This window comes from Prionailurus bengalensis, chromosome D3 (assembly GCF_016509475.1).
Source record: "Prionailurus bengalensis isolate Pbe53 chromosome D3, Fcat_Pben_1.1_paternal_pri, whole genome shotgun sequence".
Taxonomy (NCBI): Eukaryota; Metazoa; Chordata; class Mammalia; order Carnivora; family Felidae; genus Prionailurus; species Prionailurus bengalensis.
The window spans coordinates 35,933,982-35,951,977 of NC_057356.1; the positions used below are offsets into that span (position 1 = coordinate 35,933,982).

Sequence of the window (17,996 nt, forward strand, 5' to 3'; positions counted from 1 at the left end):
CTTTGCTTGTAGAATTCTAGCATCACACCAAGTTTTTTTTTTCTTTTTTTAAACTAAGGGTATGAGAAGGTGTCTACACGTGGCTTTTGAAGAATTTTAATGTCAATTTTTGCAGTTTGCTAACTCCTCTCCTTCCTCCTATTTTGGATATTCTGAGAACTTTCCACAAAGTTATGACCTGGTTTATGAAAAATAAAGGTGATGCTTCATGTGTACTATATTTAAGACGAAAGCTGCATGCCTGTGTATCGCTCTATTAGTCTTTTAAATCTTTATAAAAAATGCTTATTTTTCTTTGAAACTTTCCTCCGAAAGATTGAGGATTTAACTCTTAGACCTCTTCTCTCTCCCTGTTATGGAGAGGGGAAGCCAATCCCATCCAATTTATCTGATTTCATTTAAAGTGGATATTTCCTTTTCTAAATGTAGTTTGTGAACTCTCTTCAACATCTTAATTGATTAGTGCTTTACAATCACATTAATTTCATTCAAGTGTAAAGATAAATGATTTGACTGTGCTCAAGTGTTTAAGCTGGTTAAAGGTAAATCTAAATCTTAACTTTCTGATGTAGTTATATGATTTATTTGATGCTAAAGTTTTGGATCAGGACACTGATACCCAATTACATCATTTAATTATGGGAAGAAGTACTAAAAACCTGTGTTTAGGTACTAAACACAGTACTAAATACAGTACTAAACACAGTACTAAATACAGTACTAAAAACCTGTATGTTATCTTTATTCTGCTGACACGTTAATATATTTTAGCTCTCCTAAAGCAGTTCCTTCATGACGGTGTTTTTAAACTTCTGTTTATATTTTTAAAATGTAGAATTAATAAATGACAGACCAAGAACCAGAATCCAGACTGCCTGTCATTTATAAGATATTTTTCTAAATTAAAGAGGTATCATATTTATAATGCATGTTTATGGTAAACTGCCAGGAAAAAAGAGAGCAACTGATGAAAATAAGAACAAAAAACCTGAGTACTTATAAAATGTGCTAGGGTCAGCGAGAAGAACGCCTATTACCTGCAGACATGTTTATGTCATTGGTAAACATGCACAAAGCAGATACAAAATAGCCATGTTTATTTTCACTTTTTAAAAAAATGTATTTTAAATACTCTTGTCTTTTGTAAAAATTAAGCCCAATCCCACCATACACATTTATTTTCCCCCTGGCATAACATATTAAAAGAAGATGGTACAGGGGCACCTGGGTGACTCAGTTGGTTGAGTGTTCAACTTCAGCTCAGGTCATGATCTCACGGTTTGTGAGTTCAAGCCTGGTGTGGGGCTCTGTGCTGACAGCTCAGAGCCTGGGGCCGGGTTCGGATTCTGTCTCCCTCTCTCTCTCTACCCCTCCCCTGCTCATACTCTGTTTCCCTCGCTCTCTGCCCCTCCCCCACTCACACTGTACCTGTCTCTCAAAAATAAATAAACACTAAAAACAAATTTAAAAGAAGATGGTACAACTCCCATTTGCTTTGGTGGACAGATCCCTCGTTCTCATAAATATTCTTGTGCTTATTTTTAAATTTTCCAATTTCATTTTTTTTTCAGTGTCTCATTTCTAACAGCTACTTGCCTCATGACCCTAAAAGATGTCAGACATACCCAGACTTGCAATTGGTTTGGGGCTGGACACCTAGGGGTCTAATGAACCCCTCTCCTGCACATTTCCTCCCTCAGCAGCTCGCCTTTTATTTTGAAGGCACTAAGACAGCACTACGATAAAGTCTGCTGTCAGGGTCACTCCTGATGGTTGGGGATTCGATGGCACCTTGTCATTGCTCAAAGAGTGGGGGACAAATGGAATGCCTACTGCTTTGTTTCCTCCTCCACTGGCTTTATTGACAGGAGGCACAAAATAATGGCTCATGGCAGCTGAGCCATGGAAGCTGATGCTGGTTTCTGCAGCAACCTCTTTGCCTGAGCATTTTTGGATTTCTACAGATACTCTCACTTTTTGAAAAGTAACTGCCAAATTAAATTTCCTGTCCAGAGGCAAATATCCCCTGTTGTTCAAACTTCAAAAGCCTAGAAACTACTCATGTAGGTTTCCACTCTGGGCAGCCACACAATTTCAGTCAACTGAAAATGACACCAAAGGGCAACTGACACATTTCAGTCAACTGAAAATGACACCAAAGGGCAAAGAGCAATGACCGAGGGTGAGGAGAGCCACCCTCCCCACTGGGGTGACAGCTGACAGACATGCCTGCTGAACCCTTGCTCCACCGGGCAAGGTGTGCATGTAGAAGAATAAATGTAGTGCCTCTAAGTAGGAAGAGGTAGGCAACTACAGCCACCATAAACAGAAAGCAGTCAGCGGCAGAACTCTCTGGAGCCTCACTGAATGTAGGAGAAAGGCAAAGTGTGGGAGAGGTGGACATTGACCGCACAGTGACTGGAGAAGGGGCTGGGAGATGGGGGGAGGCGCTTGGGAGCTGCAGAAAAAGAACAGGCCAAGTGGGTGGTCAGGGCGCGGCATACATTGTCCACGCTGGTATAAGGCCTCTCCCTGCTCCCCAGCCCCTGAGACCTCAATTCTGTGCTTCCCAGTCACGGTTCCAGCCTTTCTGCATGGTGATAGCTGCATTTTTGTTCCATCCTCTTGCTGAATTTTGCAGCCAGCATCAGCAGCAGTCGGTGGGCATGGATTTCACACAGGAAAGAAACCTCTGACCTTGAACCCAGCATGGCCATGCACCACAGAATCAGGCATCCAACGTGGGACTTACTTCTGGTCTCTGAGAAGATCACCAGGGACACAACAACTGCTCCTTTTTGTTCTTCATATACTCAATCTGATTGGTAGCTTTCTAAAATAATGCCTTGTACCTGGATCACAGTATGGGAAGGTATTAGCTGAAACTCGGTTTACCCACCTGGTGTGAGATGGAAGACTTGTGAAGTGCAAATACAGTTTAACTTATTAATTGCCGCTAATAGCCCTATAATAAAGGCAGAACCTGTCAGCTAAACAAATAAACAACTAACTTGTTACTCAATTTAGCGACCTGTTTTAGAACAGGCTTCACTGGGCAATTCCACACCTGGCTAGCTTACGAACAGGAACTCAACAACAAAAAGGTTGATGAGAAGCAGGTGCCTTCTCCTTCAAGAAAAAAAAAAAGCCTTCTCATTAATGATCTCTAAGGCTTTATAGAAACTTAATTGTGGCTACCTGTGCTCCCTGCTCTGGTCCTACCATCTTCGCAGTATCGTCCGTTCCTAGGCAATCCAGCGCTCCCAGAGAAGTTTTCGGAATCACTGAAGGGGATGGTGAAACCAACAGGGCATAAGGATTCTTCAGGGAGTTTTATTTTTTTGTTAGTTTTTTTAATTGCCCAGGACTATCCAGCATCCTGAAGAACCACAGAAATGTATTAGAAGCTAAGAAATGGAGGTACTTACATCTCCCGTTCAGATTGTGTGTGTCCATGAACGAGAACGCCTCGTCGCAGTTGGTGCCTTGCTCGGCATAGCTCTTGTCCATTGAGTTCACCATCACGGTCATCTCCTGCCGGGTGCTGCTCATTGTCTCCTTCCGCTTCTTGGCTAGTTTCCTTAGGACAAAGAGTTCATTATATAGACATGCAATGTGAATGGAAGATGGGGCCTTGACATGTGTATTGAGTGCAGGAATAACTTCTATGGAGTTATTGGTATTCATTCAAAACATCTATTTATGGTGGCTTTTAGATGTCAGGGTCTCTGCCAACTGCACGGACACAGAGATGAAAAACATCCTCTGCCCGTCCTCAAAAAACCCACAGCGACATCAGGAATATACAGCCTAAAATATTACTTTCTGTGTTCCTGCTATACGCTAAATTAAAATGAACAATGGCCGTAGCACAATACAATCATAATCCATTTTACTGAGAAGCTTCTAGAGTTACTTTTTACTGTATTTTTTTTCTACATTCAGCGTCAAAGAGTAGATCTCCTAGTAAATATCTGCCAAACAAAACTGAAATAATCCAGGGATGGATCTAGGAGGCGTACTGTAGAACTAAAAAACAAAAGTAGGCAAGGAATGAAGAGAGGAGTGCAACTGGGTGATGTGCAGACAGGGAGAAGGCATGACACACAGCCTACCCAGGGCAGGGGAGCTCAGGCCTCGGGTGCATCGGATGGCATATCCTGACTTCTCAGATGGCTGTGACATGACTAAATTCCCCATGACTCCAGACTAGTTCCTCACCCAGGCAGGTCAACAGAGCAAAGGGTAATGAAATTTCAGGGTGTTGGTGTCCCGTGGAGAGTTTAGCAAAGGAGTAAGTCCCTATGTCCCCTCCCTCCATGGAAGAGAATACAAAAAGGTCAAGGAAGTTAGAGAGATTTCCCATTATTTTAGAGACACGGTTTAATTCTGGCCTCTGCATCCTGCTCAGTGACCGTCAAAAACTCATAATCTCAAGTTACAGATACCTGGACAAAGCCATAAAAACGTAAGGGAAGTGACACACAAATAAAAAGATGAAGCAAATTTTTACAGTTCTTACTACCGGAGGTTGTTTTATGTACCTGGGACAGCCAAGAATAGAATGAGAGATGCTTAAGAGAAAGGTATAAAGTGAGAAGGTTTAAGACTATCGCACCATAATGCCAAAGATATTACGTCCTAAAATATTCTAATTCCGCCAAAGCGCTCAGCAGCATTTACAAAAGAAAATGGCAGCTATTTCTAGTAAATCATCTTGACTCTGATTGACCTAGGACACAGCAGAATTTAAAATGAGTCACATAATCAAAATCACGCCCATATTAGGTGATTGCTAATGCAATGTAAGACATTGACAACATTAGACCATATGGATAATCTTTATTGTCATTTCCAAATGCCACATAATCCAAATGCTTTCTTGCCTGTAGTTATAATAATCTTTTAATTTCATACTTTGAAGGCAGAAGGGTTGCATTAATAAGTTGCCCTTTTTATGACTAAAAGTTGTGGGAGAAAAAGATCCATTTTAAACAGAAAAATGAAAATCATCTATAACTTCTATGACAGCGTTAAAGTTGTAAAGATTTTAAAAAGCAACCCGGAGTGGCTTCTCTGGGAGCTGGCATTCTTCTCTTGCCAGCGTGCAGACCGTGATGGCCTTCTCTGAAGCCCACCCTACCCCCCACCTCCCGCCTTATTTTCTAGCCTGCCATGCTAGTCTGAGCTTGGTTGTTCCCAACAGGTGTTCTGGACAGAGGCAGCAACCGGGCTCAGGTTCCGCAGCTGCGGGTACAATAACACATTTTCTCTGCACTTCTGAATCTGGCAGCTCATTGGGAAAGCATCCTTAAGCCAGGTCCCCCCAGGAACACTGAAGTGGAGGACTGAGATAATTAGCTCCATAATTCAGGCAAAACATCCCCTTTACAAAACATCCCCTTTATGCCGGAATGTCTTTGATTTGTTTTGGACTGATTTATGCAGGTACCTGCCTCAATAGTCTGTTTCGTTCTGCCTATGAAGAAGGGCATTGCCAAGTTCACCAACCTTCCCTCTTTGTCTTTTCTTGTTTGTGTTCTAACTTAATCCTTACAGGTTAGAAATGACAGCGAATGTGCTTCTGGTGGTGAAGGGGGTTGGGGGATGTGTGCACCAATAAAAGCTAAGCTTTGGACTGGAAAAGATCTATCTCCTTGCTAATCCTCCATCTGTGTGGATGAATGTCAGTGACGTCAAGCTACATACTTCATTGCTGATCATCTTTAAGCACAAAAGAAACCCAGTAAGGACCCATGAGAGCCAGCTCGAATCAGAGGTCCTGTCAGAGACCCACAGCTTTAAGTTTATATTAAGCACATACTCTGTTCATGAACCTTTTTCAAAACCCGGCTCACAATGCCCTTAAGCTCTAGCAGAGGGATCCTCCGTGGAGGTCCCAGACACTGTAAATTTTGGGAAAAAAACAGAAATCCAGATTTTATGTGGACTCCTTTAATTTTTTAAATGTTGTCAAATCATTCAAATTCGAAAATTAAAGCACAATGTGGCCCCAACAAAAGAATACTTCTGCTCTCCATTAATGTAGGAGCACTTATATACGTATTAGAATGGAAGGGAGTGGAACTAACATATAATGCCCAATAGAAAGTGTGTGACAGTACTTTACAAGTGTTACCTCATCTGATCCTAGTAATCCTGTAAGAGCTCTTACTTCCTAATTTACACATGAAGGAGAGGGGCCTCAGAGAAGTAAGGTGACTTATCCAAATGTCACAGATGGCACCCCAGATCCCTTGACCCCAAAGACACCCATTCCAGAACAATATGTTATTTCTAGTGAAGGATTTCATTACATTTTCTTACAAGTTACATTAAAATTAATACCAACTTGCATGAATACTCTATCTTCTCATAAGTATAATGCTTTGCAAAAGTAAGCTTAACTTACCGGCACCTAGCCAGTTACACAAAGAGATGGTGTTCAATATGCTTGTTAATGGAATTAATCATTTTCGTACCACAGTATTATTTTCTACAACCTACGTATCAAAAGTAGCTTGCTTGGTTATGGAGGTTTTGAGTTATTGCTTGGAATTTTCATTTTTTCTTATACATAGACAGCTAAATGCTGTGGTCCATAATTACAGATTGCTGAGGAAGGTTGGATTTAGAACTGAGGCTTGGAAATGACTGTGGATAAATGGAAGTTTTTTTTCTCTTTTTTCTATTTCCCTTTTAAGCTTTGTGTTTCAGATCTGGATTTTTTTTTAAGTGAAAACTTCTAAAACTGTCAGAAAAACTTTGTGAACATAATGAAATAAAGTGTTTTGTGCAGGGAAACCCCTAAAGTGAAAGGACTTTTCTCTGCAATCTTATTTAAAGACACAAGGAAATTTATTTCCCATTTTGATTTTTAACAGATTGTTGCCTAAAATATTTTTAATCTCCAATCTCCAAATGTAGTTCCATTAATCTCAAAGGCCCATAATAATAACAAATTTCCAACAACATCTAACAATGGATCATAAAAAATTAGACAGAAGACTTGTTTACAGTCCAACATGTAAACAGCTTGGAAGTCATCAGTCTGTTCTAACAAGTAAAAAGCTGAACAAACTGAAAATCAACAACTCTTCTTAGCTTTTTGTCAGATAATTGAGGTTACAGGACAAACTGCGGCTCCCAAAACCACAGAGACAAACAGGTGAATACAAAGAAACCTAACCCACCAGAACAGAAACTGATGAGCAGAGAGCTCTGTGAGAACCAGCACCAGAGTAGGAAAGCTTAAGCCATAATTAATGAATTAATGAGGCTCAGGTGGACAAGTCTGAGACTTAAAAACTCTAGAGGGGTGTCTAGTCTTAGGTACCCACACTTTTGTGAGTTGTATCCCTAAGAGCCCTACCAGATCGTCAAGGTAAAGATTGGAGGAAAAAACCCCTAAGCTTCCAGCAGAAGGAGACGGAAAGCAGCCACTTTGAAATACACCCAGAGCAGAGCATTTCTGTGCTTCTTGAAAAAGATCGCCCTCAAGAGGAAGAATTACTAGAGGCTAACCTGTTGGGGTTTTATCAAAGCCTAACCTATCTGGGGGAAAAGAAATCTCCAACTCCAGCTCCCTACAGCCATCCTGTCCCACCCAGTGGTGGGTTACTGAGAAGCACTAGAGAAGGTCACAGCCTAGAAGCACAAATTCACTAAAAGACTAAGACCTAATCATAGATCTATAGAATGCCTTCCCTCCCCCAGTACCCACTATTACATTACTAAAGATCTATTTACAGCAGTTCCTTTTATCCAGTACATCAAGTCTGGATGTCAGTAAAAAATTACAAGGCATATTAAAAGGCAAAAAACACAGAAGAGACAGACCAAGCATTGGACTAAGACTCAGATGGCAGGGATGTTGGAATGATCAGATAAGGTATTTACAGTAACTACGATTAATATGCCAAGGGCTCTAATGGAAAAAGTAGACAACATGCCAGAACAGATGGATAACATAAGCAGAGATGGGAATTCTAAGTAAAAATATAAAAATAAATGCTAGAGATAAAAAAAATCTGTAACAAGTGCAAACAATGCATTTGATGGGATCATTAGGAGAGTAGACATGGCTGAGGAAAGAATCTCTGAGATGAAAGATATGACACTAGAAATTCCTAAAACTGAACAGTAAAGGAAAAAAAGACTGAAAAAAGATAGGATACCCCCAAACTATGGAACAACTACAAAAGGTGTAATATACATGTAGTGAGAAACCATAATAAGAAGAAAGGAATGGAAACAATATTTGAAGCAACAGTGATGGAGAATTCCCCCAAATTATGTCAGACACTGGAATAAATCAGAGAAGCTCAGAGTATACCAAAAAGGATAAATACCAACAAATCTACACCGAGGCATATCCTATTCAAACTGAAAATACTTCAAAGATAGAGAAAAAAATCTTGAAAGAAGACACAGAGGAGAAAACAGCTTACTTACACAGGAGCAAAAATGAGAATTGTATCTGAATTCTCCTCAGAAACCATGAGCCAAGAAGATAGAAAAGTGACATATTTAAAATAGTGAGAGAAAAAAAACCCCAACAACCTAGAATTCTGTCTGTACCCTGTAAAATTATCCTTTCAAAGTGAAGGAAAAACAAAGATTTTTCTCAGACAAAAATTGAGGGAATTTGTTGTCAGTAGATCTGCCTTGCAAGAATTCTTAAATGGAGTTCTTCAGAAAGAAGGAAAATGGTATAGATCAGAAATTCAGATCAACATGAAAAAGGAAGAGGCCTAGAGAAAGAATGAATGAAAGTAAAATAAAAACTGTTATTTTCTTATTCTTAATTGATCCAGTAAATAACAGTTTCTTCAACATAATAATGGCAACAATATAATTGATGATAGTTTAAGTAAAATGAACGATCTAAAATTACGCTATCTGTGATGCAGAATAATGTCATGTGAAGGTAGAGTTGGATTAGTAGTAAAGGTATATTGCTAAGTATAGGGTAACACTAAAAAAGTAAAAAAAAAAACACAGAAAGGAAAGAAAATGGAACAATATAAAATGCTCAATTAAAACCACGAAGTCAGAAAAAAGACTGAAAAACAAAAATAGGAAGAAGGGCAATGGATAGAAAGCATAACAAACATGGTAGAAAATAATTCAACAATATCAATGATCGTTTTATGTATTAATGGTCCCAACACCAATTAAAAGACAGAAACCATCAGAATGGTCACAAAACAAGACCAAAATAATACGTTGTCTACAAGAAACTCACTTGAAAAATAAAGATACATACAAATTAAAAGTAAACGGATGGAGAAAAATATACAATATTAATATCAATCAAAAGAAAGCAGGGATAGCTACATTAATTTCAGACAGAGCAACGTCAGAGCAAAGAAAGTTATCGGAAGTAAAGAAGGGCATTACACAATGATAAAGAAGTCACTCATCCAAGGAGACCTAATCCTTAATGTGCCTAACAACAGAGCGTCAACCCACGTGATGCAAAAACTGACAGACTGGCAAAGAGAAATAGATGAATCCACTATCACAGTTGGAGACTTCAACACCCCTCTATCAGAAATGGACAGATCCAGAAGGCAGAAAATCAGTAAGGACATGGTTGAACTCAATAGCATCATCAATCAACTTGATATAACTGACAGCTATTGAATACTTCAGTTGACAATGTTAGAATACACACTCTTCTCAAGTTCACAGAGAACATTCACAAAGATAGAACATATTCTGGGTCATAAAACACACCATGATAAATTCAAAAGAATAGAAATTATGCAGTGTTTACTCTGAGACCACAGTGGACCTAAATTAAGCATCAGTAAGAGAAGTTAGCTGGACAGTCCCACAATGAATAGAAATGAAGCAACACTGTTTTCAACACATGGCTCAAAGAAGAAATCTCAGGAGACATTAAAAAAAAATATTTACCCAAGGGATACAGGAGTGCTGATGCATAGGGGCACTTGTACCCCAATGTTTATAGCAGTACTCTCAACAATAGCCAAATTATGGAAAGAGCCTAAATGTCCATCAACTGATGAATGGATAAAGAAATTGTGGTTTATATACACAATGGAATACTACGTGGCAATGAGAAAGAATGAAATATGGCCTTTTGTAGCATCGTGGATGGAACTGGAGAGTGTTATGGTAAGTGAAATAAGTCATACAGAGAAATACAGATACCATATGTTTTCACTCTTATGTGGATCCTGAGAAACTTAACAGAAGACCATGGGGGAGGGGAAGGAAAAAAAAAAGTTAGAGAGGGAGGGAGTCAAACCATAATAGACTCTTGAAAACAGAGCAAACTGAGGGTTGATGGGGGGTGGGAGGGAGGGGAGGGTGGGTGATGGGTTTTGAGGAGGGCACCTGTTGGGATGAGCACTGGGTGTTGTATGGAAACCAATTTGGCAATAAATTTCATATTAAAAATAAATAAATAAATAAAAATAAAAAATAAAAAATATTTTAAACTACATGAAAATGTAAACACAACCTTATCAAAATTTGTTGGATGTAGCAAAAGCAGTGATTAGAGGGAAATTTCTGGCATTGAATGCAAATATTAGAAAGGAATAAAGATCTAAATCTAAATATACAAAGAACCCTTAGAAGGCAACAACAAGAAAACAATCTGATTAAAAAATCCTTAAAAGACCTTAACAGCCGCCTCACCAAAGAAGACTAACAGACGGCAAATAAGCATATGGAAAGATGCTCTAGGGGTGGCTGGGTGGGGTTGAGCTTTCAGCTCAGGTCATGATCTCAGGGCCCATGAGTTCAAGTCCCACACTGGGCCCGGAGCTGACAGCAAAGAGCCCACATCAAATCTTCTGCCCACCCCGTCCCTCCCCCACTCGTGTGCTCTGTCTCAAAAATAAGTAAAAAACATTAAAAGAAAAAGAAAAGATGCTCCACATCATACGTCATCAGGGAGTTGCAAATTAAAGTAACAAGATATGATTACGAACCTATTTGAATGGTCAAAACCCAGAACGCTGACAACACCAAACACTGACAGGGATGTGGAGCCACAGGAACTCTCACACATGGCTGGTGGGAGTGCAAATTGGTACAGCCACTTTGGAAGGTAGTTTGGCAGTTTCTAACAAAACTGAACATACTTTTATCATATGAGCCAGCAATCACACCCAAAAGAGTTGAAAACTTACGTACACACAAAAATCTGCACACAGATGTTTATAGCAGCTTTACTCATAAATGCCAAAACTTGGCAGCGACCACAATGACTCTCAGTACGCGAATGGATAAATACATGCTGTGCCACATCCAGACAATGGAATGTTATTCGGCACCAAAAAGACATGAGCTGTCGAGCTATAAAAAGACACGGAGGAAACAAATGAACGTTATGAAGTGAAAGAATTGTCAATCTGGAAAGGCCACATATTGGCCTTTGACAGTGTAGGTTTATCAGTTGTCTGAAGGGTGCCAACATAGTGCAGGGTGTTGGGAGTGAGGAAGGGTTGTGTATATGGGGCAGAGGGCATAAAAGAACTCTGCACTTACTGTTCAGTTTTGCTGTAAACCTAGAAGTGCACTAAAAATAAAAAATTGCAATAATGCCTACAATAAAATCAGAGGGGGGGAAAAGTTATAGCCCTAAATTTCCAAACTTGAATAAAGGTGGGGAAGGAAAGAAGTGCTGAGATGAACTCATATTAAATGTGTGGTACTTCATGTTCATTACATTCCATGATTTCTCTTATATTTCTTGGTGTAAAAAAAACATGGGATGGGGTGAAAGAAATGGGAGAAAACTTCTTGGCAAGTTATTAACTTTGTGATGGTTATGAATCAGAACTGGTAAAGAAGCATGGTGAAGAATGAACTCTTTAGCGTTGGTGTCTTACACAATGGCTGCCAATCAGGACCCAAGTGCAGGATGGTGGGAAAGGAAGCAGGGGCGCCTGGGTGGCTCAGTGGGTTAAGTGTCTGATTTCCGTTCAGGCCACGATCTCAGGGTTCCTGGGTTCGAGCCCCACACTGGGCTAACAGTTAAGAGCCTGGAGACTGCTTCAGATTCTATGTCTGCCTCTCTCTCTGCCCCTCCCTTACTTGTGCTCTGTCTCTCAAAAATAAATAAATGTTAAAAAAATTTAAAAAACAAACGAAAGGAAGCGGAAAGAACTCTTCCTCCCCTCTCCTCTCTGAAACTGAACAGAGTGGAAATTGTGAGAGGATCAGGTTAGAAGGACATATTGTCATGAGTACCAAGCAAATTCAAGGGAAAGGAATCCAAGGCTCAGCCTCCATAGGGATTCTAGTCATCCTGTTTATCAAGACTCAGGGTGATAGGACATGGTTCACCAAAGAGCATGGCTGCTGCCTCCTCACCCCTGTTAAGGACCCTGCCACGTTGGGTTATATCAACAAAGATAGTGATTGAGAAATGACTTAGTAGCACTGACCTGAAGATCAGTGGTTGGCTATAGAAAAGGTGTCTTCACTTTAAAATTATTTGTCAGTTAGAAGTCTTCTGCGATGGCAAAACTTGAGGATTTTCAAACTGTATATAGACATAAGAATGAAGAGGCAAATGGCTTTCTGGTCCTGGCTTCTACAATTAACTGTGTGCTCTGACTTAATTAAGGACTGGGGCGGAGGCTGGAACCGAGAAGAAGTATTTAATTTTTCTCACAGTAGGGTTGAAATAGATATTGGCTGAGTCAAAGAATGCATACATTATACCAAATTGCTAAGATTCAGCTGAATAAACCTAAGTGAAAAAGGGGCTGTCTCCTTAAAGATGGATCTGAGAGAATCACCAGATAATGTTGTTTTTAAAGGTAAAATTTTAGGGGAAAAAACAACAGTGGTCTGACATTTAATTATTTCAATTCAAAAGAACTAGCACTACAAAGACTAATAGAAAAGCAACGACAATAATTATAAAAACTCATGTAGAACTTCAGATACACCAGGAACTTTACGTTCATTAACTTCTGTTTGTGCCTACAACAGCCCAGTGAGGAAATTACTATTATCACTCCTATCTCAGAGACACGGAAACTGAGGCACAGTGGGATGAAGTTTCCCAAGGTCACATGGCTAGAGAACTCCAGACACCTGTCATTGTTTTCCCATGTTGAGATAAAAGCATCTCCATGAGAGTGTCATTGGCATCACTGACGAAAATTTATCAGATGCTTAAATCTGGATGCCAAAAACAATGGCTATTGACCCTGCCGGTTGGGACTTTAATAGTTATTGACTGAGGTAAGAGTGTTCTTTTATCCTCACTGCTAACTGTATCATCATTTTAGAAATGCACTCGTTCTGTCTCTTACAGGCACATTACCGTAAAACACACTATCTGCCCGGCTGCCTCCTAGTTTTCACTGACCAGTAAATACTGACTAGTAAACATGGTGTGTGTTTATCACAAAGAATACAGTCTCATGGTAAGACAAGTCAAGATTTCGTTGGGTCTCTTTCAGAGTTTACCGCTTGACTGTGTGCTGAGATGAAATGATAGGCTGATGTGGCAAAAGGAAGACAGAGGAGGGCTGAGATGCTTGTCTTCCTACCCTGCAACTGAGAAGTGGGGAGAAATTGTACTAACACATCCCTTTAGGCCACAGCTTTATTTCAGGTGACCTAGTGACGAAGATGTCCTGGAATGCCTCACTGGCAAGTCAGGGCATCTGCAAAGGAACACGCACCAGCAAGAGAAGTGAAAAACAATGGCAATCTTGTAGGCAAGTAGCTGCCAGAATCTCTCTTTGTACACACACACACACACACACACACACATGCATAACCCTGTGTATTTCATGTTGAAGAGGCTCAAAGAACAGAGTTCTAGTATACAAATTTAATAAAAAAAATTAGTCTTTCTCTTCCAAATTTAGACATTGAATAGGAAGTATTCGGAAAAAAATGACTTTCCTCTAAACTAACTTGAAATTACATGAATTACAATCTCGGATCACTTCAAAATCATGACATACATCTTTTGTATGACTGTGATGACAGTCATTAGCGTGAGTTATAACAAATAAAGGAATTGGAATTCTAATGTTATTTATTACAATGAAAGGCATTAAAACATGTGGGAACAAAACCAATTTCAATATTCTCACATATTCAACACTATTTTGGGGATTAACAAAGTTATGAATAGAAGAAGCTGCTATTTTCTGAATTGGGCCTGAGTACCTAAAGCTTCTGAACAGTAGAGGTTCAGCTGATGAAAAGTAAAGTTTCCCCCACCCTTGAATTTCAAAGGAACATCTGATGAGAAAGCATCACCCATATATGGTTTGGGAGCCACTGTTTTCATAACTCAGCCAACAGGTATTTTACTATGTTACTTGGCCAATGTTAGTGTCAGCTGCATGAGAACAGGGCTTTACTCTGTATTTCCTGTCCTAGAACTGTCTCTGACATGGGGTAGGCACTCAACAAATATTTCTACTTGTTCCTAAAATTCTGAGTATCTGATTAATCATGATACCTTATTTCCTGATCATACAAAATACAGGAAGACCATAAATGTGTGTGTGTGTGTGTGTGTGTGTGTGTGTGTGTGTGTGTGTGAGAATGATAGAGAGAGAGAGAGAAACTCTGACACACACGTAAGACTTTGAAGGTACCTCGGTTAGAGCTTGCAGATGACATGTATTTCTCATGGCTTTAAATACACAGCCAGTTCATGTTGCTGCAAATGGCATGATTTCATTCTTTCTCATTGCCAAGTAGTATTCCATTGTATATATAAACCACATCTCTTCTTTCCCCTCTCTTATCAGCTTTATTAAGAATTAACTTACATGCACTAAACTGCATCCATTTAAAGTGTATGATTCAGTGAGGTTTGGCAGCATATTTGCCCTTGAAGCCATCACTCCCAGAAGATGCCTAGTATCCTTTGTCCATAGCCCCAGGCAACCACTGCTCTATATTGGTAATTGCTTACATGGTCACCAACCAGTAGGTTACATTTGATATAAATGGAACCATGCAGATTGTACTCTATAGTGTCTGACTTATACTCCACGTAATTTTGAGATTCATCCAGATTGGGTTTATCAGCAGTTAACAGCAGCAGTAAAGTGCTGCTATAAACAACTAGAAGGTGTTATGCTCAGTGAAGTCAGGCAGTCAGAGAAAGACAGATATCATGTTTTCACTCATATGTAGATCTTGAGAAACTTAACAGAAGACCATGGGGCAAGCGAATGGGAAAAAATAGTTACAAACAGAAAGGGAAGGAGGCAAACCATAAGAGACTCTTAAATACAAAGAACAAACTGAGGGTTGATGGGGGGGGGGTAGGAGAAAGGGAAAAATGGGTGATGGGCATTGAGCGCAATTGTTGGGATGAGCATTGGGTATTATATGTAAGCGATAAACCATGGGAATCTACTCCAAAAACCTAGAGCACACTTTACACACTGTATGTTAGCCAATCTGACAATAAATTATATTAAAAAAAATAAGAAATACACAGCCAGTTTGTGGGTGTAGATGTTTTTTACCTTTTTCTAAGTGGTGACAAGGAATTAAAAAAACACAACGTTCCAAAAATAATTTGAATTTAACATTATTCCTATACCCACCTGGGAGGAAAAGGGTCAATCCTGAAATGCACTTTATTATCACTCTCCTCCATTTTCATCTATGTGCTCAGGCACCTTTCCCCCTTCCCTAGGTTTTCTTTCCCACCAAAGAGAAATTCCTTGGGAGCCTCTCAGGCCCCCATGTGCCCCTCATTCTATATTTGGCTCTTGTGCCTGGACAGTGAGAGCTCCTGTCTTGTAATCATTTGACTCATGATTTAAGCTGAATTGTTCTGACCACATGCTGTAGCAAGGACCAGTGCGCGCGTGCGCGCGCGCACACACACACACACACACACACACACACACACACACATTCTTCTCTCCAAAATCCACCTGCAGACAGTGCCCTCTTGACAAACATATCCTCCTCTTGGGAGTAACTCACAGCTCATATGAGCACCTAAGGTAATTTCCCAAACCAGCCCAAGATTTTTAAACACTAAAAAAAGTCAGTAGTAAAAATAATGGATGCAGTATCTGTCATCCTTAGTAATATTTTGTTTAGTTTTATTCCTCATATCAAGGCAATATGGATCCAGAGGGACTGGAACCAGCCACGGCACAGAAAATATGAGACGGGCACAATCCACAATAGAGCAAAATGGGAATAAAGTGACATTAGTGATGGCGGGTCCCTACTCCGAGGCAGCTTATGTTGCCAAATTCCATGTGTGCACATTAACTTGAAATTCAATGGTTTCAAAAATGTCACTCTGCAGCGAGACTAAATTGGTGTCCTGTTGATCCTCTATCAGACTGTAAGTACAAGTGAGAAAGGAATTTTTAATGCATGTCACATTGGAATGATACCTCCAGTTTCTTCTTGATGAAATTTGTTAAGCTCACTAAGAAATTGGAGTGCCTGTGTGTAACAAAAACAGAGCAAGTTGTTGCTGTCCGCACATAGGGAGACTGGAGACCAATGAAAAAGAAAACTGCATGTTCTGTATTCTAATTTAAGCAGTGATAATACCATAAAATCCAGATGACCCCTTGGATATGCAGAACTAAGTATCCAAGAAGCTCATAAACAAATAGGATGAAAGTTCTGAACAAAATCATTCTATTTCAAGTTTAAAATATAGCTGCTGGTTAATTTATCTTGGAACAAATACAACCTCTTTCTTTAGGGGCTCTAGCAATCATCATGGAACAGAGCAACTAAAAGAGATTATTCTAGAAGCACTAGCTTTCACCCACAAAGGGATGTCCCCTTGTGCTTGGATCCAGAGGTCATTCACTAGGCAGAATATGGCCCCTTGAAGATTAATTTCTTAATCTCGAGACCTATGAATATGTGTTACACTACACGGCAAAAGAGAATTAAGGTTGCAGATGAAATTGAGGTTGCTAATCAGCTAATTGTAAGATAAAGATATTATCCTAAATTATCTAGGTGGCCTGATGTAATCATGGGGCTTCTTAAGTGGCAGAATAATAGGTCAAAGATGTGGTATGAAAAAGACTCAACCCACCTTTGCTGGCTTTGAAGGAAGGCATCACAAGCCAAATAATTGAGTGGTTTCTAGAAGTTGAAAAAAGCAAAGAAAGAGATCCTCCCTTAGAGTCTCCAGAGGGAATGCAGTCATGCTAACACCTTGATTTGAGGCCAAGGAAATCTGTCAGACTTCTAACTTATAGAACTAGAGATAATAAATTGTGTTGTTTTAGTCACCAAGCTCATAGCAATGTGTTATAGCACCAATAGGAGGCTAATATAGCTGCAGTTAATCGGTGCTCAGAATTTTAATATTATAAATATTATTAAATTATTAAATATTCAATATTTAATATTACAGGCATTTATGTGGACATTTGACTGACCGTTTGGCTTTTCTAAAACATATTTATCAATCATTCTTCCCAACCCACGCCTACAGTTTCTCATGAACATATCCGAAATGATCACTTTTTGGTCAAAAACATTCCTTCCTTCATGAAAAAAATATAAAAATCACACTTAAAAATTTTTACCTGTGATTCTGAATTTGTAAGTTTCTCTTTCTTACAGATAAAGGCAAAACAAAATAGATTTCTTATAGTATTTTGGTATGCTGGTAGTGCAAAGTTCTCACTCGTTAATAAAAATGTGAAAAGCAAATAATCTGGCCTTCACATGCTGTGTGTGTATATGTGGAGTGTGTGTGTGTGTGTGTGTGTGTGTGTGTGTGTGTGTGTGTGTAGGGGGGATAATGGGAAACAAAAGGAATTTTTTTCAAAATTAAAATGAAATCTTCAAAGTATCACCAAAGTTGTTCTGAGTTAGTATTTTTAACAAATTGTGTTTTCCAACATACTTACAAAAGTGTTTGCTAATCTGATGGGTATAAAAATGGTATCTCATATTGTGTTGATTTCCATATACTTGATTGTGTGGGAGGCTGATTATCTTTCAAATATTACTTAGCT

The 17,996-nt window shown here is 39.4% G+C and overlaps 1 protein-coding gene across 10 annotated transcripts in view; it reads right to left on the reverse strand.

Annotated features, from left to right (window-relative positions):
• PTPRM (protein tyrosine phosphatase receptor type M) overlaps positions 1-17,996 on the reverse strand; it is a 798,103-nt gene that overhangs the window by 145,326 nt on the left and 634,781 nt on the right. For all 10 annotated transcript variants that reach the window (XM_043558322.1, XM_043558320.1, XM_043558321.1 and 7 more), the window contains one exon: positions 3,429-3,580. In XM_043558322.1, the coding sequence (XP_043414257.1) occupies positions 3,429-3,580 (152 nt within the window). The remainder of the gene's footprint in view (positions 1-3,428; positions 3,581-17,996) is intronic.